The sequence below is a fragment of the Rhinolophus ferrumequinum genome, chromosome 5 (assembly GCF_004115265.2).
Source record: "Rhinolophus ferrumequinum isolate MPI-CBG mRhiFer1 chromosome 5, mRhiFer1_v1.p, whole genome shotgun sequence".
Classification (NCBI taxonomy): Eukaryota; Metazoa; Chordata; class Mammalia; order Chiroptera; family Rhinolophidae; genus Rhinolophus; species Rhinolophus ferrumequinum.
In genome coordinates this window covers 51034180-51061450 of record NC_046288.1, presented here as the reverse complement: position 1 = coordinate 51061450, position 27271 = coordinate 51034180, and the positions used below count along the sequence as shown (strand labels likewise).

At 34.7% G+C, this 27271-nt stretch overlaps 1 protein-coding gene across 9 annotated transcripts; it reads left to right on the top strand.

Moving 5' to 3' along the window:
• The first annotated feature begins 49 nt into the window (after positions 1-49).
• Positions 50-27199, top strand: TRMT10A (tRNA methyltransferase 10A). Of its 9 annotated transcripts, none has more exons than XM_033105447.1 (8): positions 50-312; positions 16072-16268; positions 17136-17298; positions 18043-18114; positions 19149-19223; positions 20985-21134; positions 22874-22979; positions 24190-27199. In XM_033105447.1, exons 1-8 carry the CDS (start codon positions 253-255, stop codon positions 24456-24458), a joined length of 1092 nt encoding a protein of 363 aa, XP_032961338.1. In that variant the 5' UTR covers positions 50-252; the 3' UTR covers positions 24459-27199. The 9 variants fall into 9 exon arrangements, with proteins under 9 accessions (XP_032961338.1, XP_032961347.1, XP_032961341.1 ...); XM_033105450.1 differs by lacking the exon at positions 50-312 and adding an exon at positions 9013-9149; XM_033105455.1 differs by lacking the exon at positions 50-312 and adding an exon at positions 9033-9213.
• Positions 27200-27271: the final 72 nt, after the last annotated feature.

Below are 27271 nucleotides of genomic sequence, written 5' to 3'. Positions count from 1 at the left end.
TTCCAAACTCCAATATCAGGACCTAAGTTCACCAAAGGGCTCACTATTAATGATTAAACATAGGTGGGCTGTAGTTTTCAGTCTTTCACTCTTTAATTCCTTTTACTCAACAAAGAAATTCAAAAACATTTTCACTTTTGAGAGCTAAATCAATCAATCTACCTTCTTGTAAATTCAAAGTACTGAGGGACATTCAAGGAAAACTGTTGGTGATGCTTTTCTGCTCAATAATCATCATCATGCCTGTGTTAAATGCCTGTCTTCATATTTTACCACTTTATGTGGGAGGATGGCGAGGATTTTCAAACTCAGGTAAACTTCGTTGAATTTTATTATGGCTTGTATGCTCACCTTTTAATTTTTTTTATACTATGTGTATGGTATTAGAAAAGAATCACTCTGAATTTTAGGGCTTAAATTTAAAAATTTTAAGTTGTACCACCACTAATCACCTCAAAATAGTGTTATAGTAGATAGAACTTTCATTTCTGAACCCTAGATGATTCTCCTTATGTGTGAAACTGTATGGGGTTGTAGCAAGTTAGAATTGTCTATTATTAACATGCTAGCAGGCCAATTGAGTAAACATACACCAGGGGTGCCAAGAAAATGTATACACATGACTTGTATTCATCTTTTGTTATCAGTATATATTGAGTATTACAATGTTAATATAGTTTTTTCCTTTCTTAAAATGTGTACACATTTTTTGGCAGCCTCTATATACATACATATCCAGAGGGTGCCAAAAACTGTGTACACATTTTAAGAAAGGAAGAAACTGTATTACTATACACCAATAACAAAAGATGAATACAAGTCACAGTGGACTTCTGCAATTGCAAGAGTGCTCAAAGTGGTTACCATCAGCGTCCAGACACCTCTGATTACCGCGAAATACCACTTGAGCAATGCTGACCAAAGTGTTAACATCTCTTAAAACGTGTACATTTTTTTTGGCACCCCCCGGTATATATGTATGCATATACACACACAGGTATTCATATATATCATAGTAGACCTCTAGCTATGACAAGGAAAACTTGTCCAAGTCTCCAAAGTGGCTGGATGGAGTCCCTCATGCTTTCTGAATCCCATTTCTAGGAAGAGATTCAGAGGGGCAATTCCAGCCCTTAGCACTTTTGCTACAGGAAATTACTTAGGAAATGTCTCTAGAATTAGAACAAACACCCTACTATGGATAAGGCCATGCTGACTGAACCAACTCTTATCCTTGGAAACTCCCACAAAAGAGGCCTGATATGTACCAAACCTACTAAAATGAGGTGGTTTGGGTGGGATGTGGAGTTGTTCTGGCAAAGGTGGGAACAAAGTGCTGGTGAAGAGCTATTTGAATTAACTTGAAAATACTTAAGGCCGTGTTTAAGTATAAAATGTGTTCTTAAATCTACCCTCGTCTTGCTCAAAATTCTTTTCTAGAATCCTGAGCTTCGGCTTAAATTTAGACAATCCAGGCCAACTTGATAGGGCCACAAAATGAAATATAAAATTTTTTTAAAATCTTCAAAGTTTATACAAAGAACTGAAAGATGAAAATTGTCTTTATCATCGAGATTAGAACTTCATTTGCTATTATAACTTTTGTATATAAATTATGGCTAAAGTACCTATACAAAAATAAAACGTTTGGTTGTAATTATCACCTTAAAGTTATGTTTTCCTGGGGTAAACAGAAAAGGCCATTCTTAGAAACATACCTTTGTTGAAGAAATGTTAAGTTTTTATGAATAGTAGGTATCATAAATACAAGGTAACGTGTAAGTCTTTATTGCTTTACATTTGAATAGATTTCTATGTTCCCACAATTTCTGCATTACATACATAGGGATATGAGGCCATTATAGTCACTTCAACTTTACATATTTATTTAAATTAAGAAGTAGTTTGAATCTTATATGATTCAATGAGACCTGTCTTTTGTACTTCCATTTGAGGCTCACAGTTACTTAGACCTTTAATGTTTGTGATTAGACTAAGTGGTGCATGATATGTGTCTCTTCGGGTAAAGTACCATTTGGTGTCAGGTGTTTACCAGAGTCCAACCAATAAAAGGCCTATCACTATTGCCTAATAAAATAAATGCTGTTTCATTTAAGCATTTGCTTTCCACTAGAGAGCTCCTATATATCACTGTGTTAGTCATTTCAACATCGATTGTTCAAATAAGACTGCTTCTGTTGATAATAAATAACATCCTTTTATATTTTGCTTGTAAGTTTTATATAGTTTTGCTTGTAAGTTATATTTTCTTTTTACAAAGTCATTTGAAGGACTTCAGATTGATCCACCAGAGATGAAATAAAAATGCCAAACTCTTTTCATATTCAGTGAATTTTGTGTACCAAAGAAGAGGCATTCTCTTCTGTTGCTTTTAGATCAAGCAGAACGAACATTATACAGTATATGTGAGAGATATCTCCCAAAACTCACCAGCTATTTTACATGGTATGTGAAGCAAGACAGAAGCATAGCACAGCATAAAAATAACAAGAGCTGCCATCTATGGAATGATTACTATGTACAATATACTATACTAAGCACTTTACATTTTTTATAGTATATCCTAATGACCATCATTTTACATAACAGAAAAATAAGGCTCAGATTAATTTAGTAAATGAATTAAGACTTACAGAAATACACCTTGAAACTTAATACAATATTCTCCTTTACTTAAAAAAATATTAGAGGTAGAATGTGGAAAAAATTGATTTCTCATGGATGACATAGAATTATTCGTTGGAACTGCCCTTTGATTCCATCAGAATTTTGTATGGAGGCTAACAGAGCCCTTGACTATTGTGGTTAGGTGTTCTGAGCTGCACTTACAGAGGGGAAAACTGATCTGTGCTAGCCAGGTCAAAATCAAATAACCGATTTTAAAACAATGCTATTGCAATGTAATTCCACTGGTAGTACATGACACTGGAATACTTGCTATACTAGTATTTAGTGATAAATAAGAGGCTATGAAATAAAGATTTATGACTAATTCCAATGTACAGTGGTGTTTCTGTTAAGTATCAGAGGTTGTTAGAAGTTAACTCATTTTTCTTGATTAGAAGATAAATGAATTTCACCACTATAAAGGCTGGAAGAAAATTCATTACCCTACTAGACATAGATATAGTAAGTCAGGATGTATGATAGCTATAGAGGAAATAAAAAGTCTTTATAACATCAAAACACTTTATTCTTAGAATCAATGGGGAAAAAATTTCTTAGAGGGGCACTTCAAGTTATCCCTAAGTGGTCATAATAAAATCTAATAGTTTTCAATTCAAGGAGGATATTAGCATTTTTGAAGAACTATGAAAAATACCTGTTAGGTTAAGAATATTCTATGAGGTGTTGAAATGTTTCACACCATGGCAAAGATATAGAATACATATACTATTTTAAAGGTATTGTTTAAGAATTCTGTCTGATAAAATAAATACATACTAAATGCCTTTCCTTGACAAGAGGAAACTTGAGATTTAGGTTTGAAACATTTGGAATCTAAGACTCTCCAAAAAGGATAGTGATTTTTCCAACAACCAAAAAAAATCCTTATGGGTCAATAACAGTCACTCTAAAGGGAATCTAACTTTACATTACCTTTGGCTACATGTAACTGAATTTCTAGCATTTAAAGGAGAGAATTCATGGCTCTCTTTCAGTAGATGAAAGAGATGGCTTTTTCTTATTTTGTAAAGAAAACAAAATTTAAATTTTGATCAGAATTATTTTATTTACAAAGACAGTCCAGAGATTTCCCATACAGCTTGCACTGTTACTGCTATTATTAATATTTTACATTAGTGTGGTAGATTTGTTAATAAGAAACCAGTATCAATACATTATTAGCAACTAAAATCCATACTTTAGATTTTCTTAGTTCTTATCTAATTTTTTTTTTCTGTTCCAAGATCCCATCTATGATATACTATATTTAGTTATCCTATTCTTAACCGCTTCTCGGCTGTGACAGTGATTTGACTGGGTTTATAGATTTCGGGGAGGAAGACCACAAAGGTGTCATTTTCATCACATTATATCAAAGGTACATACTATCAACATGATTTATCACTGTTGATGTTGACCTTGATCATCTGGCTAAGCAGAAATGTCAGGTTTCTCCACTGTAAACTTACTCTTTTTTTTACTTTCTTTCCATATGGTGGTACTCTTTGGAAGGAGTAATTTGTGTAACCATGGAGTAGGGAGTTATATTCCTCCTCCTTGAGGGTGGAGTATCTCTATAAGTTATTTAGAATTCCTCTGCATGAGAGATTTTTCTCTTCTCCATTTATTTATCATTTATATCAGTATGAACTCATGAATATTTACTTTATATTTTGGGTTATAATCCAGTACTACTTTGTTTCTACACTTGTTCCAGCTCTGGCCACTGGGGGCTCTTGCAGTTGGCGCCTGTGTTCCTTTGACATATCCCATCTCTGTGTGTGCCTGCACTCTAAAGCATTTCCTTTATTTCAGGCACTACAAGAGCCTCCAGGTTTATCTTGCACATTTCCACCCCAAACCTAGAATCAGTCATTTCTCCAAAGAGCTCTTGTTCCTTTTATTGGAGAATGGTATTAGCACCAAGATCTGGGCACAAAGTGTGCTATTTTCTACAATAACGAGTCTTCTAACCATGAACACAGAGTATCTCTACACTTACTTAGATCTTTTTTCTTTCATCAGAGTTTTGTAGTTTCCCTCATATAGACCCTGTATATGTTTTGGTAGATTTATACCTAAGTATTTCTTTATTGTTTAAAATTTAAAGCTCCAGTTGTTCATTGATGGTAGATAGAAAATCAATTGACTTTTGTATGTTAACCTCGGATCATGTGACTTTGCTATAATCACCTACTAGTTCCATGAGGATTTTTTGTAGTTGATTTTTGGGGATATTTTTACATAGACACTTATGTCATCTAAGGACAGTTTTACTTCCTTTTCTTTTCTTGTCTTATTGTACTAGCTATGACTTCCAGTATGATGTTGAATATACATTTTATGAAAAGTACATCTTAAATGTACTTTTTATATTGCATATTCTTTTCTGAGTTCAGTCACTCCTCTTCAAATCTTTTCTCCAATCACTTTATTTCTGAGTTTTTCTGTTTCGTGTTGTTCTATCTTTTTCATTTTACAATTTTCTCATTTTGAAATATTGTTATACTTTTCATTTGCTTTTCTTCCTGCTTCATATTCATTTTTATTATAATAACTTATAATAGGACTCAACTATGATCCTTTTTGTGGTATATTTTTTGGCTAAATGTTATTCTGTACTTTTAAGAAAGGGAAGTGGGTAGAATAGCTTTTCAAGCCTCCTGGTTCTAGAGCTTCCTTTTCTGTTTTCCTAGAGTGATAAATATGTATCTTTGTCATTGCTGAGCTATCCCCTCTTCTTCACTTCCACATTTATCTGGACCGTCTTTTTACCTTTGCCCCTATTATCCCTGTCCAGTTCAATTTGAATTCTACTCCCAGGAATTTTTCCTTAGTGTTGGGCTTTGTCCAAGAAGGGCGCTCAGATTTAAGACTTGAGAGTTGATAGGCCCCCACACCCCTCTCACACTTTCAGATCTTCCTGCTCATTCCTTTGTACTCACTTTGAAATCTGCCAGTTTTGCTGCTCATCTCATATTGGACTCCTCTTCTTCACGAATATCTGTTGGGAGTTTTGGGGTCCTCCCATTCTCATAGCCTTCAGATGCTATGTTGTCTTCCCACTACTTCCTCCTACACAGATGTTAATACTAAATTGGTGGTTTGTTCCCACCCACTCATAGCTTGAGCTTTATAAGGATTCTTTTTCACTTAGTTATGTTGTAGCCATGAGCTGGGTTTGTTGTCATTATTGTTGTTTTGATACGAGTATCCTAGTGCTCTACCTGTTTGTATGAGGAGATTCAGGCTACGCTGCCTCCATAGTCATCTTCCCAGAGTCTTCAATATTCATGTATCACCCAGGAGGGGAGTGAATGAGGGATTTAAAAAAAAACACATTTTAAACTTTTTCCTGTATTTTTGAAATCAGTCAAAATGTAAGTTGAAATGATTATGATGGGTTGATTCTGCTTTTACATACCTTTCAAGTCATTTTTAAAAATTAGTTTATTTTGGTTTTCTTAGCTTCAATATTAATGTACAGTTGTCCCTTGACATCCAGAGGGGTTGGTTCCAGGACTCTCGTGGACACCAAAATCCACGGGTACTGAAGTCCTTTATATAAAATGGTGTAGTATTTGCATATAAACTATGCACATTCTCCCATACTCTTTAAATCATTTCTAGATTACTCACAGTACATAATACAATATAAATGCTCTGTACATAGTTGTTATATTGTATTGTTCAGGGGATAATGACAAGAAAAAAAGTCTGCACATGTTCAGCACTGCACAACCATGATAAGATTGACTCCATAGTGCATACCAGCAACAAAGTAACATTTGGTTTAGAGTATTTTCGATTCTTGGTTGGTGAAATCTGAGGATACAGAATCTGCAGATCCAGAGAGCCCACTATACTCACAAGTGTTGCTCTATTTCCATGTCTACCCACTCCCAACTTTCTGGAGAATACTCTCAGACTTAATGATATATCAGAATTAGGCTTAAATAATGAAATTTGTGATGACTGCCCAGTGTTCCCAGGCCAAACATTTGGGGAGGACACGTTCTGTTTAGCCTACTCAGTATTTTAAAAAAAAAAAAAAAATCACTGACAGCACTTAAATACCAGGTTTCACATGAAAGTTCAGATTTCTAGCTGCTTTTCAAAAATTGAGATCTGATGTCATTAGGTCCACATTCCTAGTTAGAACTTGTACCCTGATTAAATAGAGAATGTGCCCCCATGTTTGTGACACTTTACTCCCAGATAGCTTTTTCTCTTTTGTTACATCTAGTTCTCATCTAGTTCTCATAACTATTATAGGTTTGTAACCATGGACTAACACTTTTATTTCAACCTTTTATGTTGGCTTAAACTACCAAATATGTGATGATTTCTAAATCTGTTTCTACTTAGATGTCCCACAGACTCCCCAGAACCCACATATTAGAAACCAAATTATTGTTTTTCAAAAGCTATTTTTCTTCCACTATTCTTTAAATAACCCAGTTTAACACAATCACATTCCTCCAATTGTCCAAATTAGAAAAACCTTTAGGGTTATTCTCTCTTCCTTCTTTCTCATCTTACTCATAGCTTTTCAGTCATGTGCCAAACTATGCCATGTCTTTGCTTTTACTGTTCCCAATATTTTAAATACCTTTCCCTTCTTCATATCTGGAAAACTCCTATTTACTTTCCAAGATGGAGCAAACTTATTCAACTTCTGAAACTACGTCTCCTGTCTACAGGAGCATTTAGTTGCTCCTTTCCAAATACAAGTGTCTTAAGTATATTCTATGTTATATGGTATTTATTTTCTGCTGGTTCTCCCACTAGACTAGGGATTCCTTAAGGACAGCAATCACGATTTAGTCATCTTTGTATCAAAGTACTAAGACAAAAAAATATGGAACTCAATAAACATGTCAAATAAACACACGGATTTTACAAATCAATGAAAATAAGATTATTTCATATCATGATTTTACCTTTCTGTATCTTTTATATGTTTCAATCTTTAGTAACTCCCCTCCCCCCGTTTTGTTATTTTTGCTGGTACTTCACTTTAAATCTTGCACCATGACTATAAAGTGGCTTTCTGAAAAGAAAACTTATTGACCCCACTATTAAAACATAAGGGTTTTTTCAGCACATTAATTTAAAAAATACAACTAAGGGTGCCAGGTATTATAAACTCTGAAAAAATATAAAGTTATTCATAAAACAGATCCCTGAGGGGCAACTGAACAGCTGTTAAAAGATTTGTCACATCACTATCCCAACCTGAGTTTAAGGACCTACATATGAGGAGCTACGTATCCAATTACTAGTCCTCTCTTAGCTACTCTTTGCCCTGATATGGAGGCAGCTGAAAAAAGATGCCCTACTAACAAATCGGAAATAGATCCAATACTCAATTAAGAGATCTTTCAGATCTGAGATGAGAAACAGAGTGACCCACAACAGGGTAACAGCTGACATAGTTTTTCAAGAAATATTGGAGAGTTTCAAGCAAGAGTGACTTAATTTTTGTGACCAAATTTAGATAAATTTCAATTCTTTTAGAAAACTCAAATTCTGAATTTAATTTTCATTCATTGAAACCTTTAAACATGTTCAAATGTTTTCAAGTATCAAGAATAATTTACTTCAAAATTGTTTCCATACTGAGATAGCAGTCTATTCATCGATTCAAGCTTTATTTTTAAATTCTGCAATAATCACCTATTAGAAGTAGGACTGAATAAAAAATCTAAACAGAAAACTACAATTTATGGGATTATTTTTCAGTTCTCCCTCAGTTGACTTGGTTTATATATAGCAAAAAGCTTACATAAGGTCAAGTATTATAAACAATGAAATGTCACCTGATGTTTTGCAAAACAGCATTAGGAAAAACAATGCAAGGAATGAATGGAGAGTAAGATTTCCGGCTGTAAGCAAGAAAAAAGGCTTAAATATTCTAGATTAAAATTCATTTTATGGGGAATTTGACTCACTTTTTAAATTTGATTGTCCATTTGAATTGTGTAAAACTATGTGATATTCACAATCTCCTTCCGTATAGTTTGGGCACTCCTGCTTTCATCTCCAACACAGAAGAATTACGAGCCCTCTGCATTTTTAGTTTTTAGGAGTAGGAATGTCTTACCCAACCCCAAGACCCTCCCAGAAAGAGATGAATGAAAACCCGCATAACCTGAATGTCCGCAGATACACACGTGCCTGTAAATGGAAAAAGAAACATCATTGTAACCATCTCCCTCTACAAAAGCCCGAACTCCTGACCCCGCCCCCCATAAACTTCCTCCCCTTCCTCCCAGTGAGGGTCTGGTTTTGGCGCAGTTCTGTGACGTAAGGCGTAACGCCGTAGCCTCCTACGTGCAGCTACCGTCCCTGCCTCTGGGAGTTGAAGTTTCCCAAGGAGGACTCGTGAGCGGTATTTGGACCACTCCAGAAAGGCTTTCTGCGCGTGGTCTCAGGTTCCTCGATAACTCCTCAGCTCGGTAAGCCTCCTGGAACTGAGCCTGGTGCTCGCCTACCCTTTGGTATCCTTCGGGCGCAAAAAGGGTGCGTGCCAGTGCGTCGCTCGACTCGCAACAAGGGCTTCCGGGGAAGAGGGAGTGGGGCTGTGGTAGTGGCAGTTGTGACATCAGACAAGTGCGCCCCCGCGGCCCTCCAAGAGGCTCCTTGATTGGCTAGCTGTAGCTTACTCCCGCCTCTGTAGTGCGTCCTCCCGTGCATGGCCTAATTGGCCGAGTGGGGCGAGGCTGTGCCCACCCGCGGTGGGAGCCTACTGTTGATGTCTGCTTGGGGATCGGGATGCGGTTCCTAGTATGTGAAGAGTGAGTTTCCAAACAACGAAGGGAGAGGAGAATCCGACTCTGAAGGGCCGAAAACCAGTTCTGCCACTTGGTAGCTAGAGACCGTGGGCAAGTCGCTTTACCTCTTTCACCCTGCCGTGTCTCGTTTCTCCTACGAGGGGCTGACGTAGCCGCGCGCTCTGAACTGCAGAGAGCCCAGGGGAAAGTGGCTGCAGGTGCTTTTAGGCCCCCTGGCGTCGAGCTGAGGACGATTTTTAAAAGACCGAGGTGTTACTTTATTTCACTGAAATATTTTAAGCGTTAAAATTCGGGCATTCTAGACATATAAGAATAGCAACAGATGATTTCCTTACTTTCTGTTTGTTTTTTAAATCCTCATCCTCTCCCCTCTCAATCCTCTGCCCAAAGGGCCTGGCAGCTGAGCCAAGTACTTTTCGCTACTGCGGATTTGGCTGGCTTGTTTTAAAAAGGATTTTAAAAGGGTGTGTTAAATTTTAAAAAGGAAACCCCAGTCAGTTCTCTTTCCATCACCATATATTTGACCCCCCTTACCCTCTTCTACCGTCCCCCTCCCCTCTTACCCTCTGGTAACCACTGAACTATTTATAGTTTGTGTCTGTGAGTTTTTATTTATTTGTTTGTCTTGTTCCTTTGGTCTTTTCAGTTTTGCATTCCACGTATCAGTGAAGTCATATGGTTCTCGACTTTTTCTGTCTGACTTCACTTCACTTAGTGCAATAATCTCATGATCCTATGATAGTTTCTTTTTTAAAGAGGTAAAAAATATTAGCCAAGCAGAATTGAGATTGACTCCCACTTAAACCATAGTTGTCTGGGAACAAGTAAGGACCCATTATAAGGTGTCCTAGGAACCTCGAACTTCATCCAAAGCAAGAGAAATTTTGCCCTGGAGAGGCATGGACTTGGGCTTCTGGCATATCTGGGTTCAAATCAACCTAACAAGAGAAATTTGGAATGCTTTGGTTCTGAAGTCTGACCCTTCCGATGTTTATAGGGATCCAAGATCCTCAGATAGCAAATAAAATAGCTGGCTATTTTGATGTTTGCCCAGGATAGCATAATGGTGAAAAAATGCCGACTCCAGAAGGACAACATCTGGGTTTGGTCCCACCACTTCTTGGATGCATGACCTTTAGAATCTCCGGGTATTTCCTTAAAAACTCCTCTCAGGTCATGTAATTCCAGTCTGTAGTTATTTAAGCATTCGTTTGAATCTTTCTGGAAGGGAATCTGTGTCATAACTTAAGACTTTTAGCCCAATCAATAAAATCCATAAAAGTTTTTAAAGTGTCTTTGTGCCACACCAAGTGGCCTTAGTCATCTTTATCTAGTTTTATAAGGACCACATGACACTACCTATTTCTGTGACTAAATGAACCATTTTCAAAATTCTATGCTAAAATAAACCAAATTTCACACAAATACTTCTGCAGTTGCTACAAAATATTCTTAAATATTTGTTAAACACGGTTGAATGAATGAAAATGTATTGTGAGAGCATCACTGCATGTGAGGGAGGAATGCAAAACTCTGCCATGGAGTTTATAAACTGTGGCCAAAAAAATAAAGCAAGTGTACCTAGTAAAACACTGTATATTTGTAACGGGTAATCCGAACAAGCTAGTACATAGTGAACTACTTATTTACTATAGGCAGTGGAAGTTGGTATCTATTCCTTGTATGTAAAGTCTGCTGTAAGCAATAATTTATAGGATCTCAAGCTAGCATCTTTTTTGTTGTATTCCATGCCTCCATGTATCTAGCTTAATCACAGCTTTAAAAAATTCACTTACTACAGTGCATTTTCTTAATTGGGAAAAGCTTTAAAAATAATAATAATGTTGACTAGGTTATGACCTTGCTATGTGTTTGATAATCTGTTTAAAAACATTAGCATGGGGGCGGCCAGATGGCTCAGTTGGTTAGAGTGCGAGCTCTAAACAATAGGGTGGCCAGTTCAATTCCCACATGGGCCAGTGAGCTGCGCCCTCCACAACTAAATTGAAGACACTGACTTGCCTCGGAAGTGATGGGTCCTGGAAAAACACACTGTTCCCCCAATATTCCCCAATAAAAATTTTAAAAAATAAGTAAATAAAAACATTAGTATTCAATGATAGACCAAGTTAAATGTAGCTCAGAATTCTTAGATAGAAAAGGCGAAAGCTCCCCCTGGTGTACATGAGCTGTAACATTGCTCTACATAACATTTTTAAATTTTCCTATAGAGCCAATCATACTTGCAGTTTTTAAACATAATAGAGAACTAGCAGAAAATTATGCCAATGATGAATGGAAATAATTGTTTCATGAAGAGAGCAATTTGTCTCCAGTGAATTTCAATTGTTCTTTTAAGTTTGCATGTTTAGCTTAATGAGCAGGTTCAGCTTGTTTTCACCATCCTATATTGTTTTAGATACATGCATTGCTGGTTTTTATTTAATGCACTACCAATGGAAATGAAGTAAAATAAAAGTGATCCCGAGGATCGCATTTATTGTAAAATTTTCTTCTAGTCTTTTCAGGTTTATTGAGTTTCCTGTCTCCCATTCCTTAAATTCTTACTTTATTTTCCAACTTTAAAACAAAAATTAATGAATGCACTCAAGGTTATACATTTATCTTCAATTACCTTTTGCCTGTATTTCTCTCATTTTGTAATTCAAGTCTTTCAACTGCTCTGACATCATTTTTTCATTCTATTTCTCTGAATTCGGAGTCAGATTATCGGGATGTTTTCTAATCCATCCATTCATTACCTCTTTAAACTCCAGGTAATCTGGAGTTTGTCTCATCTATTGAAATTTTTGTATCTTCCTTTGCAAATAGATTCTTTATCATGAATTCTTGTTTTGTTTTTATTATGCCTGCTTTTTTGTCCCCATTTCCTGTTTTGTTTTTATGGTTCTTACTCTATGATCTCTGAAAGGTTCCAGCCAAACTTATTTTAAAGTCATTTTCACATCACCTTATTATTTTCAACTTATGTAGAATGAGTTAATCTCCTGATTGTTGATTTTTTTTATCATTTCTTTTTGTAATTTTGCTTTGTAGACTCATCTTGGCTGGAATTACTACTTCCCCTCTCCAAAGCACCTCTCTACTGCTGATTTTGTGGTGCTTCCCACTCATGGCCCTTCAGTCCATAGTAGAGCTTCAGTCCATTGTGGAGCTTACATAGGTGATTCAGAATTCTAATCATTTAGTGTTATAAGTCCATGTCACCTCAATGGCTTGGCCCAGGTTGTAGCTGAGAGGCTGTGTCTTGCTTCCTTCAGATTCCTCTCCAGTACTCAGCTTCGTATAAACTTTAGTCTAATTTTACCTGTTTTCAGGCTTTTTTCATGGAAGGAGGAGCCTCACCCCAAATACTAGATTAAGGTTCATCTTAAATTGCCTCCCATCTTCTGTCTTGTATTATTATTTTTCTCCCTACTTTAAAGCTAGAGAAACTCCCAGCTGCCTTTGCACAGCAGACCCAGCAGGAATAGTATCTATTCTAGTACTTGTTTTGGGTTTTGAGAGAGGCTTACCTTTTTTGTTTCCCCTTTTTATATTTTGTCACCTATTGTCAAGTATTTCAAGAGTGGGAGGCAGGGTGCCTCAAAACATGAGCTGTTGCCAACCATCTCTAGGAAATCTGTCCCAATTTTTGATTTAGTGGCACAGGAATAAAAGTGGAGCTATTTTTTCCTCCTTTCTTTCAGTGACACAAATGTCAGTGCCCTCCAACAGCAGGGTTGAGCAGCATAGCTTTTATATTCTTTAAAAACCCTCATTTTCTAAGTAAGATTTGGGATTTCTGGGAGATAGTAGAGTTAGATCTGGGATTCAATATTACCTCCATCTTGTCAGTCGTCTATTTGTTCAACAAGTATTTAGAGGGCCTACTTGCTAAATTTGTTCTAGAAGACTTGTTTCTTAGGAATTGTTTAATAGCTTTGTAATTAGGGGCGAGTTATTTAACCTCACTGTGCCTTCTTCCTTTGTAAGGTAGACATGATACTTTCTACCTCATAGGGTTGTTTTAAGGAGTAAATTAGGTAATTTTTTAAAGCACACTAAGAATTAAATCTTTGCTATTAATTACTATTTTCATTACTTTTTTTATTAGTTTCATGTGCACAAAACACTGTAATAGTTAGACATTTCTCATTTACGTCCCTCACACAGTGATAACCCCCCCTCCCCATCCGCTACCCCTCTGACATTCACACACAGCCATTCCATTTTCATTACTTTTTAAAATCCTTTGTAATACCATATTCACTCATTTATTTATTCCACCAATATGTAATAAGAATCTGTTAAGTGCCAAGCACTGTGTTATTACTGGCAATATAGCAGTTGGGCAAAAGCAGGCATCATCCCTGCCCATATGGCGTTTCCAGTGGAGAATCGAATTTGAGTTGTCGTACTAGGAGGTGTTTCCCCAAACTGTGAGGATACGATTTGCTTAGTGGTGTAGGGAAAACTTGTGAACTCTTACTTGGTTTACCAGATGATTCTTTCTCCTTCCTAGTAATTTTGTGACCTAGTGAAATGCTGGGGCTTTTGCTGTAGCCCACAAAACACATACCTTAAAATTTTTTGTCTTACAATCAAAATTTGGTACTTTCTAAGTTTATTTAGTTATCCCCATATGTCTTGTTACAACATTGCACTTTTAAAGACATCAAGAACCATATAATAAAATTACTGCTTAAATTATGTTCTGCAAAGGTTTTGTCCTTCTACTATCTGAATTGTGGAGATTTTTCTTTTAGATATGATAATGGCTTCTCTGCACAGACTTGTTAGCTGTTTCTTTAAGAAGAAGGAATCGTAGAATTTTCTTTAAGAACAATAGAACACCTGCAAGCTTCATGCTTAGTCTTTGGTAGGGATAAATAAATACAGTTTTAAGCTTTGGGCTAATTATCTAAGAGAAAAGAAATCTCAGTATTTCTAGCCCTTTTCACTGATCTGAAGGCAAATTCAGTTATGGACAATAGATACTGTGTTTCCCCGAAAATAAGTCTGGGTCTTCTTACATTAATTTTTGCTCCAAAAGACACATTAGGGCTTATGTTCAGTGGATGTCGTCCTGAAAAATCATGCTAGGGCCTATTTTCCGGTTAGGTCTTATTTTCGGGGAAACACGGTATACAGATGAGGGTAGTTAAATCCAAAAAAAGATATTTGAGATTGCCCTGAGCGTTCCACAACTGATTATAGAATCAACTTATGCATTTTATTTTTTAATTATGACTAGAGTGGAATATTTACAATTGTATATTTACAATGAAATTTATAGGGGGAGGGCAACCAAATTTGTTTTGTGCACTGCTCAAAATATATAAATCTACAGCATATCTTTTGTCAAAAACCAATTGTGAGTGTCCACCTAGATAATGAAAGTAACATTTCCATCATACTGTAGCATTAAAGACAACTGAAAACAGGTGCTTTTCATCGCTTTTTAAAAATAATATTTTTATAAGACAATATGTTTACATTATAAAATTTAGAAAATGCAGAAGATCATGGGTAAGAATTAGACATGTTTGTGTGTCTACTTTTTAAAACAGAATTGGACATAGAATATATTGTTTTTTGTTTTGATTTTCTGATTTAACAATTTTCCTTTATCACTAAATAATTTGGGGAAGCTTGATTTTTACTGGCTTGAGCCCATGTTATAGATGAACTGTAATTTATTTAGTCCCTTTTGCTAACATTCAAGTACTTACTAATTTTTCATTGTTACAAATACTGCAGTGCACGCAGTAGTACCCCCAATCCACAGTTTTGATTTCCGTGGTTTCCGTTACCCTACAGTCAACCACAGTCTGAAAATATTAAATGGAAAATTCCAGAATTAAACAATTCATGAAGTTTAAATTGGGTACCATTCTGAATAGCGTGATGAAATCTAGTGCCATCCCACTCCATCTCACCCAGGATGTGAATCATCCCTTTGTCCAGCATATCCACGCTGTATATGCTACCTGCCCGTTAGTCACTCAGTAGCCGTCTTGGTTATTAGAGAGAGAGAGAAAGAGACTAAATTCACATAACTTGTATTACAATATATTATAATTTTTCTATTTTATTATTGTTATTAATCTACTGTATCTAACTTACAAATTAAACTTTATCATAGGTGTGTATGTATAGGAAAAAACAAAATATATAGGGTTGGGTAGTATCCGCCTTTTCAGGCATCCAGTGGGAATCTTGGATTGTATCCCTGCAGATAAGGACGAGACTACTGTATACCCTTTTGCATTAATTTTGTGTATATTTCTGATTCATTTACAGGGATTTATTCTAAAGAAATAACTGATTGGGTCAAAGGGTGTCAACATTTTAAAGCTCTTGAAACGTAGATCTGTGTAGCCTTCTGGAAAAATTGTGCCATGACAACCAAAAGTATATGAAAGCACCCATTTCATCACATGATCTTTGCCAGTGAATGACATTTAATTTTCTAAATTTTCATTCTTACACATATTGATACGGTTTACTCTTAATCACATCTACTGGTCGTTTTTTTTACTTTTATGTGTGTTTATGAATCGTCTGTTCATGAATTTTTCAGAGGCATCACATAATGTCATCTGAGAAGTTGCCAGCATTTATTGAGACTTGTAATGTTGAAAGAAAACAAGACTTAAGTGAAGATCAGGAGGAGAGCCAGAAACCAAGATTAGGTAACGAGTTTGAACCAATATCTAAACGACAAATGAAGAAGCTAATAAAACAAAAACAATGGGAAGAACAACGAGAACTCCGCAAGTATGTTTCAAAATGAGTATATTCTACCCCTGTTCAGAAATATGGAATGTTGGACCTTTCCTAGTCTTTTGATACATTAAAAGTAATTGTGTTAATTAAAATTGGGGCTGTGTATTGTTAGCCAACACTATCAGTTGGCTGTTAAAACTATGCTTTGAATTTTTTTTTTAGCAGTGTTGATAATTTTACACCGTCCACTTTTTCTCACCCAGAACCTATTATGAGTAGCAGCACAATTTCTGAAATAACTGACTTAGGAAAGGGATATAATTAGCATCTATGTCCTAGATATGGAACAAAAATAACCACCACAGGAAGATCAAATTTGGGCCTAACATTGATTTTGCCAGAAGAACTAATGCAGGTTTTGTTGAGAAGTTAGGCTGAAGCTATTACTGCATAATGCCAGAATTTGCTGGGAGAAAATAAACTATAGCTGATACAAATTAGAGAAAAAGTATATGAGATTTTTTTTTCACTAACAATTTTACTTTGCTTTTTCCTATCCCATATAAATGTTGCTTGAAAATCCTGTAGGGGAAGAATGATAAAAGTAAAATTCATCAGACTGTATTTATAAAGTTTTCTTAGTTTAGTCTCATACTGATAAAATTAATTTATCAGTAGTTTAGTTAGGATTTGTGTAGAAAACATTATAATGTTTTTGCAAACTCATTTCCTTCCTCTCCAAAGCGTTTAGGTAGACTATATAAAGTTGCTGGCATTTGACCAGTTTTGGTCCAGAGAGGTGGCAATTTCATGTGGTTCATTCAGCCTGCTGATTTAAAAAGTAATTGTCTATTTAAAAGAGTCTTGTAAATATCTGGATATACAAATAACAACAGTTATTTCAATTACTAATTTTAGACAAAAGCGGAAGGAAAAACGCAAGAGGAAGCAGTTAGAGCGACAATGTCAATTGGAATCAAACTCAGATGGAAATGACAAAAAACGTATTCGAAGAGATGTTGTTCACAGCACACTTCGCCTTATCATTGACTGTAGTTTTGACAGCTTGATGGTATTAAAGGTATCGTGAATCATTGTCAGAAAAATCCTGTAGGTAAACTAAGCTGAATAATTCTTACTTTAATATGTAATATCACTTTGATATAGATTGATGTATTAAAATGCATCTTAAATCAGGTTTTTCAAAATCTGTGCCCCCTAAATTAAGCAAGCTAATAAAATGCTTTTATGTATCTGCATATGCACATGTATATGTATTAACATAGGGAGAGAAACAAACACCGTAATTAGATTATAAAACTCAGTAATTGCATATTGCTCATGAAAGTCTGTGTTTTTGTTATTTATCCTAATCAAAAATAAGAAAATAACAAATATGATTGGCTTAATAGAATTATTTCTTATTTAGTAATTTGAGAAACCTGGTTGTTTGAACAATGCTAGTGAAGAGAACATGCTTTAATTACTTTCCAAACCATTGATAAGTTATGATATTAGTAATAGCATGGCACTTTTTTTTCTTTTGCTGACTCTTAAGAAGAGCAAATGTTTTCATGAACTAGCATTTTAAATGTATACAAAATATAAAATAATGGGTCATTTACAGAGTATTGATTTTACTTACAGTAATTATTTTGTTAGCGTGTAAGGAAATTGAATGGAAATTATTAGAAAGGACTTGTATTTCAAAAGAAAAATATGTACTTGTCTAGTTATCCCTTCTGCTTATTCCAGGCCACTGAGATTGTAGAACAGCCATAGATGATTTTCAAAATGCTGCTTTAAAAATTACACTCTTTTATAGGACATTAAGAAACTTCATAAGCAGATCCAACGATGTTATGCAGAAAACCGACGAGCACTGCATCCTGTGCAGGTATGTGTCAGGAATTTCAAACAGATTCCAGTTTCCTTTTATGTCTTCCTTGGGACAAGGCATAGATAATCCCAACTGCCTTTACAAGAATCTTACAGATATTCTTCCTTAGAGAACAGAATGCCTATTTGAAAAGTTTTGTTTTCTACAAACATAAAGTAAAATATTTTAAACATTTTTTTCACATGTGTCCTTCTCAGTCCCCGCTCATCATCATCAGTCTTGTACACGTTTGCTCATTGCTGTGTATTTACACATCGTCATTAAAGGATAGACACATACTTTCATGCCGGTTTCTCAGCTCTCATTCCTTCCCTTCTGGGGACTGGGGGAACTGCCCCTGCCTGATCGTGTGCTATGATGCTGTGGTTGGTAGGTTTCTTTCTACTTAAAGGATTTGGAGTCACTGATAATTTTTAAGGGTACTTCCTTAGCTCGAGTGAGGGAGTGCTTTATGAGACTAGTTGCCTGCTGTTGAAAGTAGGGTCTTTTTCTTACTGAATTTGATTGCACTCTGGGTGACCTAAAATTAACACTAGCTGATTAATGTTGAGAACCAGGAACTCTTAATGTTTTTGGTTAGGTATTTTTATCAAGTGATCGTAATATTATATTTTTACATTTTGCATTCTTCTCACCCTGATTAGACGTGAAATAGGTGTTAAGTTTAGAATCAAAGGAAACTTATGAAGACTTTTGACTAGTAAAAAGTAACAGTGATGGCAAAAGAAAGGGAATGAAACTTGACATGAAAGCAGGTAATTTGTAGGAAAGTAATCAATTGAGAAGCAGAGTATAGCGCTTGAAAAATGGGATGAAAATGTAGATGGAATAAGGAAGTTAGTGGGTTATGAAATACAGAAAGTATGTCATTTCTATGACAAATTCATTCTTGTATGTTTAAAGCATACCACATACTTATTTTTTCTAGAATGAAAATATTTTTTGTGTTTCTTTGGTGATCAGATGAGTGTATGAGGGAAATAAAATATTGTACTTTAATAGTCTTTTGCTCTCTTTCTATCTTTTATCAGTTTTACCTGACAAGCCATGGAGGCCAGTTGAAAAAGAACATGGATGAAAATGACAAAGGATGGGTCAACTGGAAGGTAATAAAAATAGATTAACTCTCTCAAATTCCAAGTGTATTTATGCTGAAAGGTCTACATTTTTAACCTAAATTCTACATAATGCTATTCGATACAGGAATAGGCAGTCTCCAAACCCTGAGAAGCTAAATAGACTGAGATATCTGTTAGTTTGTCATTGAGCTTATTAAATCTCACACGCTATTTTTTACCACCAGTTTTTAAAAAAGGACTGATTTTAAAGGTCTTTATACAGTCTCTACCCAGCAAACTGGCTATACATTATTTCTTAAAGTGAAGTCACTCTAGAATTTGAAAATATACTTGCATTCTGTTTCTATGTGGCTATTAAACTCTTGAACTGTGAGTGGTCTGAATTGAGATGTGCTATAAATGTGAAATTATACATTAGTACAGAAAAAAAGAGAATGTAACATATCTCCTTGAAATTTTTAAAAATATTTGTTATGTTTTGAAATGACAATGGGGTATATTGTTGGTAATACAATGTATTATTAAAATTAATTTTACTTATTTTCACTTTTTTAATGTGGCTACTAGAAGATTTAAAATTACATATGTGGATCACCTATTTTTTTTTTTTTTTTGGTAGGACTAAACCATTCTCAGTCATTTGCCAAGATGACTAATAGATTGTAGTTTAGTAACAATCCCTGAAGAATCCTAACCTAGTATTCAGAGAAATAACTGGGTCATTCCTGTACTTTGTTTTCTTTCTCAAAGCCAGTTTTCCCCATGACAAACTATTCCTCTCACACTAATCCCATAATGACGGCATTTATTTTATTAATAGCCTATTTTTAAAGGCTTTTTTTTAAGTTTTAAAATACATTTACCAAGTTTTATGATCATGCATTTTTTTCCCTAAGAAGTAATATGTTAGAATAGGCGTACTTGCAGTTACTTTGTGGCTTGTTAAATTTATTATTTATGCCACCAGCTTTCCAGAGAGACATAAGTTCATTGGTCTCTAATTTCAGTTCCCTCTTGGGGCCTGAAATTAAGCAAAGGGATCTAATTTAAAATATAACATTTTCAAGAAAAGTGGCTGTTTATTAATCAATAAGTTATACATTTTAGGTGAGAGGTCTCCTGCTTAATTTTTTTTCTTCCCTTAAAGATTATTGGGTAAATGTCATCTGAGCCTGGCGATGCAATTTCCTTTATTCTGTCAAGGTAGTTTGCAAAATTCTGACTGCCAACTGTTGTTTTGTACCTCTGACCTAACAATTTTGGTGCAGATTTCAAATGTGTATCTTTGTAGAAACAGATGCGTGGAATTTATTAAATCTATAAGCCATTTCCTTTTGATAATTCATGTAGATGGAGAGGAAGTTACTGGAGAAAGCATTCTTTGGCTGGAAAACTGTGTGAGCAAATATGGGACAAATTGCATTTGTTTTGTTGGAAGAGAGATAAATTTAGAAAGTTAAGGTTAGTGCCATATTCAGGAAAGAGTTACTAAGTTAAGGAGTTTGAATCTTATCCTACTAATAAAGATAAAACATTGAAAGTAGTGTTTTTAGAAAATGATTCTGCCATCAGCGTATGGAACTAAACTGGAGGGATCTGAGGCTAGAGACAGGGAAATAACATTAGGCAGCTACTTAATTAATTGAGGTGTGAGGTGATAAGGAGTTGAAAAAATGCATGATAATGACATTATTTCAAACTTTCACATGATTCACTTCTTTTCAAAATGACTGTTAGCCAGTTTCCCTCAAATCCTATTAATAACATCTTTCCCCATGTGTCTCAAAGGATATCCATATCAAACCAGATCACTATAGGGAATTCGTAAAGAAAGAAGACCTGGTTTATCTTACATCAGATTCACCAAATGTACTGAAGGAATTAGATGAATCAAAGGCCTATGTGATTGGAGGATTAGTAGATCACAACCATCACAAGGTACTACTAAGTTTTTATTTTTGCTTTTGCTTATACTTAAAATTGATACCTCATTTTTCTCAGTGGGAGTAATAATACTTCTTGGTATTAATAATAATACTGATGATAGCTGATCTCTATTGAGTACATACTATCTTTCAATCACCTTTCTAGCTAAGCAGAGCATTTCACATATATTAATTTGCTTAATCCTCACTATAAATCAGTCAGGTCAGTTCTATTATTATCTACATTTTACACAAGGAACTGGTGGCCTAGAGAAATTAAGTCTACAATCAATAGCAGTAGATGGTAGGGCAGTTATTTGAAAGCGTGCAGATTGTTCCATAGCCCAGACGCGTAAATGATGTGCTGTATTGATAGGAAATGATGCTGCTAATCAATTTCTAGGCCACTGGTAAAATTTATAACAAAACTGGTAAATTTATATTTTAAATACGTGATTCTCATGGGATGTGTTTTCTGTTATATCTCTACTTTTGTCACCTTTTTATCCTCATTCAAATGAAAAATTACAGAAATATACTTTCTAATAGCAAACATCATTTTGTACTTTGCTAGCTGTTTTGCAGTATGCTAAGTTCAACCCAGCTAAAGAAAAAGCATGTTTACTAAGTATCTGAGGAAATACTGTCAGCAGAATAATCTGAAGTAATCCATTATTATTGTATAGCACCACTATGCAGCAGAACTTTCTTGCTGCAGTGCTGGAAATGTTTATCTCATCCTGTCCAGTATGGTAGCCCTCTGTCTACTGAGCACATGAAATGTGTGCAGCATAATTGAGGAACACAATTTTTAAAAATTGTAATCAGTTAAAATTTAAATATTCCCATGTGGCTACAGTTGGACAGAGCAGCTCTATAGCATCAGGGGGAATTTTATCAAGATGATCTTTAGCCTTTTTATTTTTTCTTAGTGGAAAAATTCTATTTTGTTATTTATGTAGAACCAAATTTTTTTCTTTCATGTATGTTTCTCTGAACTAAAACAATTTTGTATTTAAAAACACCTGCCTCGATCTGTTATTAATTACTTATCCCTAAAATATGCAAATTACTGGTTGAGAAGTTGAGTTCTTTCTCCTGTACTCTGTCTTTTGGCTATCTCAGTTCTAATTAGACCCAGGCTTTAAAGATTTTAATTTTGAGAAGAGAGAAAATTCATATTCAACATTTTTTTGAATTGACAGAAAGGTAAAAATTAAATTTATAGGAAGTTTTTAAAGTTTTTAAATTCAGCTTTTTATTTAATTTGTCTTTGTTAGTGTGCATCTTAGTGTTATGTTATTGAAACATAGTTTTGTCTGTGTATCTTTTATATTCATGGGAAGAGTGATGGTGCTTTTCTCAGAATTCAGTTTGAGTATTTTAAACTGAGAGAAAGGCAGTGTGGAATGGTGAAAAGGTATTTGAGTCAGGAGGCATAAGGCAGGTTTTCCTATAGTTCTTCCACTGAGGAGCTTTGTGACAGGGCAGGGAACATAATTTCTTTGGTTTCCTCACTTGTAAATTGATTAAAACAAATACCCTGAACTTTCTGACTATACTAATTGTCAAAAGAATATTTCCACATTAGCAGTTACACACATACACACACACACACACACACACACACACACCCACTCCTACAGATAATGTTCTCTGAACTAAAGTGTTTTCTAAAAATTATGTATTCTGTCATAGACTTTGTTAAAATTACATAATGTTCTAGTCAAAGTTATAGTGTCTTTGTTTTAGGGACTCACATATAAACAAGCATCAGATCATGGAATTGATCATGCACAGCTCCCCCTTGGAAATTTTGTGAAGATGAATAGTAGAAAAGTTTTGGCAATTAATCATGGTAAGCTATAAGGGGAAAAATTGAAAATATACCTGAGTGAACATTGTGAAAAATAACATTAAATTTACGTTTTGGACAAATAGAACGTACACATCTTGCTGGAGATAAAATTATAAAATGTAATCATTTGTACTTTGTTTCAATATAGAACTAATACATGCATATTTTAGAAAATTTTGAAAATGCAAAAAGTATAAAGAAAAGTAAATAAGCTATAATTTCACTACCCAGGAATACTTGGTATCAACTTTTTGGTGTGTTTCCTTCCAGTTCTTTTCCTATGCATATATAATAGTATTTATTACATAATTGGATTCTTACTCTGTTGCATAAAATGTTATAAATTTGGGTCATTTTCCTCTCATTTATCATTATATTTTTCCATGTCATTGAATCATTAATGGCTATGTAATATTCCATCATCTGAATATACAATAATGTAACCATTCTCCTGTTGTTGATTTTTTTTCTTTTTACTATTATAAATAACATTGTAATAGATATTTTTGGACCCTAAGTATTTGGAGTTTTGCTTTTAAAAGCTGTTTTAGTAGAGATTTTTGTTAGTACACAACTGTTCATTGGGCACTTTAGCAGGATCTAGGGAGTTATAGAAATGAACTTGCTGATTCGAGGACAGAACTTCTTCAAAGACCTTTGATAGAGAATGGAAATGACTTTTCCATAAGTAATCAAGATTAACCCTTCAGCAGTATATTAATATGAGAGTACTTTGGCAACAGTATTAATATTCTTTACCTTTAATGTGAATAAAAATAAATAGCAGGCAAGACTCTCCCCAGAGTAAGTGGCTCTTTATAGGACTGATAGAAGAAATGTAGATTAATCCTAACATTTTTTGGTCTAGTTTTATATTAGAACATAAGGATAAAGAAGTGAAAGGGATAAAGACTAGAAAGGAAACAAAAATTCTCTGTTGATTATAATTGACAAGTGATAATACTGAATCTCTGAGAGCTTAAGAACTGAGCTCTGAGAGCTTAAGAACTGAGGAAAAGCTAAAGAAGAGGTAACATGAGAACTTTGGCACAAGTTGGCTCTGACAGCCAATAAGAGAAGAAAGTGATCAGAACAAAATAATTATTAGGACACACTAGCACTCTTAACACAAAAGCAATATATTTTAAAGTACAGTATACAACATTGTGTTGAACTCAGCTAAGAAATGTAGAGTTTGTCTTTGTTTCAGTGTTTGAGATCATTCTGGAATACCTGGAAACAAGAGACTGGCAAGAAGCATTTTTTACTGTCTTACCCCAGCGGAAAGGAGCTGTTGCCACAGACAAAGCCTGTGAAAGTTCTTCCCATGACAAGGAGTCTGCCAGGGTTGAAGGTAGACTGGACAGTGATTCCAGTGAGGAAGAAAATAGCAGAAACGAACTAGATTCACCACATGAAGAAGAAAAGCAGGATAAAGAAAATAGCACTGAATCTACAGTGAACTCTATACCACACTGATGTCGTCTGTTTTTTTTCCTTTTGGTTTTTAGTTTAAGGAAAAACTAGGAGAAAATGAGGCACTTCATAGACTATTCAAATTGAAAAAAATTTCATTTTCTCCTATTTCTGTTGTGAATTTTTAAAACTTTTTTTTTACAACTAAGTGATATAAAGCCCTTGTAAGAAAGCGCTTTTTGTTTTTGCATAAAATTTAAATGTGTAATTTTTAAAATCGTTTTCTAAGCCTCAAATAAGTTTTTTTTGAGAATTTTACTTTATTGGGAAACCTTCATTCTCTTTGTATTCTTCAGTGCCTTCTGACCTTTCAGTTTTATTATTTTATGTTTGTGTCAATGTCTTTCGGATTTATTGCCTACTTATTTATGGAGGCAGATATTTACAAATCTCCTGTAAGTCTACCAAAATGTTCTCTATGGGAGGTTACCTTCTATTTGTGCTTTTTTATTGAATTTAATAACTTTAAAGGAATATAGTGATTTTAAGAAGAAGTATTGAATTTAAAGTCAATAATTTATTTCTTTTGGACTATGGAGCCTTCTCTGTTTTTCCTCTGTGATGCCTTTTCATGGTTCTAAAGCAATCATGGAAGAGTTAATCCCTTTAATATATTTTCTTAATTCAAATACTGGTGGTAAATTATTTCAGTTACAAAATTAATTTTTCAGGCTAGATTATTTTTAAAAGGCTGTTGAAGGATCAGTTCTGTCTTTACCTGAATTTAAGAAGAAATATCTCTCAGCAATTAGCTTTTCCTTCCATGTACACTTTTATTAAATATCTGTTCCTTAAAATAAATAAAGTTAACTTTATATATGCATCTGCCTACTATCATATAATCATGCTAATGTAAATGTGTATTTCTGTAAATATAAGCGCATATGAAAATATGCATAATTGTATATGCATATGCATAAATATGTCCACATCATGTATAATTCTGTTATTAGTGATAAACAGGATTTAGTTGCCATGTATGTGTATTATTTGTGTGAATGGTTGTGTTGAACAATACTAAGGAATTTGAATTTCATAAAGTCCAAATATCCATAACTAAACATTTGTATAAGGACATTGGCAAGGGAAGAAGGAGATGTTTCAGTTTCCTACCAGTAATGTAGAGCAGTTATGTTTAAAGTAAGCAATTGTTTTGTCACAGCTAAAATAGAACTTCAGAAGCCTTCACTGAGTGGATAAATGAAGTTTCTGTTCTTTTTACTCATTGGCATCTCAGATTATATACACATTTGGTAGAAAGTTGATTGGATTTAGTGTTGATGTTCACTAGCTCTTTTCATTGCTTTATTTGTAGTAATCTATTATTGTTCTCCATTTAAAGTAAGGTCTGTCAGCTAGGTATATAAATAAAGAAAATCTCCTACAGTTTTAGAACAACAAAGCTATGTCTTAAGTTGTATTTTTCAAAGGTTCACGTTTTTCTGAGCAAATACGAGTATGGTTTAGTAGCATGAAATATTATACCTTTTACTTAAATTATTCCATATGGAGTAGGCACAATTTAATTTTGAAAGATAGGGAGAAATTGTTACAGGCATTATATAGTTTAATTTTCACTAATTATAAAAGCCCTGTATTAGTCTCGTAGGACTGTCATAACAAATTCACACAAACTGGGTAGCTTTAAACAACAGAAATGTGTTCTCTCACGGTTCTGGAGGCTGAAAGTCCAGAATCCAGGTGTCAGTTGGATCATGCTCCCTTCAGAGGCTGTAAGGGAAGAATCCTCCCCAGCCCCTTCTAGCTTCCGGTGGTTGTCAATAATCCCTGGTGTTCCTGGCTTGCAGCTGCTTCACTCCAATCTCTGTTTTGTCATCGAACGGCCTTTTACCCTTGTCTCCCATGCCTATGTGTGTGTCCCTCTTCTTACAGGGTAACAGGCTTCGGATTAGGGTCCCCCCACATCTTAAACTGATTGCATCTACAAAGACCCTATTTCCTAGAAAGGTTACATCTGCAAGCACTAGCTACTACCAGTAGGACTTGAACACATCTTTCAGGTGGACACAATTCTATCCTCTACAAGTCCATATCTTATTTCAGCTATTAACAACAAGAAAGCAAAGATTACCCTTAGAAATAACTAATTTCTGAGGTATTTAAAATTTTGTTTTTTTAAATAATAGTAATTTTTTTCTTAATGTATTCTTTTCTCTCAACACTGTTTTGGTTTATTGAGGTTCCTTATTATTTAAAACTTCAGTAATGGTAAGGTCACTTGTATTGGAACATAATAAAGGTAGGGAATTCAGTTAGTGTTTAAATAACAAAATGTGGATTCCACATTTTGAACCAGTCACTAAACCTTTGTGTCAGAGAATTAACTATCTGCTAAAATCCAGTTTTCCTTTCCATAGAATATAGTTGTATTAATAGCTGGAATGATTCCTACTTAATTTTATCAGCCTCCTTTCAGCTAGACTATTTCTCAACCATGGAATGTGACTAGAAGTGATGATTACCATTTCAAGGCCAAGACTTTAAGCAGATGTACCCTCCTTGTGGAAGGCAGAGTAATGTCCACCATTCACAAAGATCGTAATCCCTGGAACCTGTGATATTACATGGTAAAGGGGAGTTAAATTGCTAATCATTTGACTTTAAGATAAGATTATCTTGTATAACTTAGATAACATCCAAGCCAAATGTAATCACCGAGTCCTTAACAGGAAGTTGGGGGCAGAAGAATCAGTATCAGAGTGATGTGTTATGAGACAGAGTCAAACCGGCCATTGCTGGCTTTAAAGATAGAAAGAAGCCATGAACCAAGGAATGTGGGTAACCACTAGAAGTTG

Excerpts from the sequence above, each read along its gene's own strand:
- TRMT10A (XM_033105447.1), top strand. The coding sequence starts at position 253 with ATGCCTGTCTTCATATTTTACCACTTTATGTGGGAGGATGGCGAGGAT. Across the intron at positions 21,135-22,873 it reads TAGATCACAACCATCACAAG|GGACTCACATATAAACAAGC; the intron begins GTACTACTAAGT and ends TCTTTGTTTTAG. Across the intron at positions 22,980-24,189 it reads AGTTTTGGCAATTAATCATG|TGTTTGAGATCATTCTGGAA; the intron begins GTAAGCTATAAG and ends TCTTTGTTTCAG.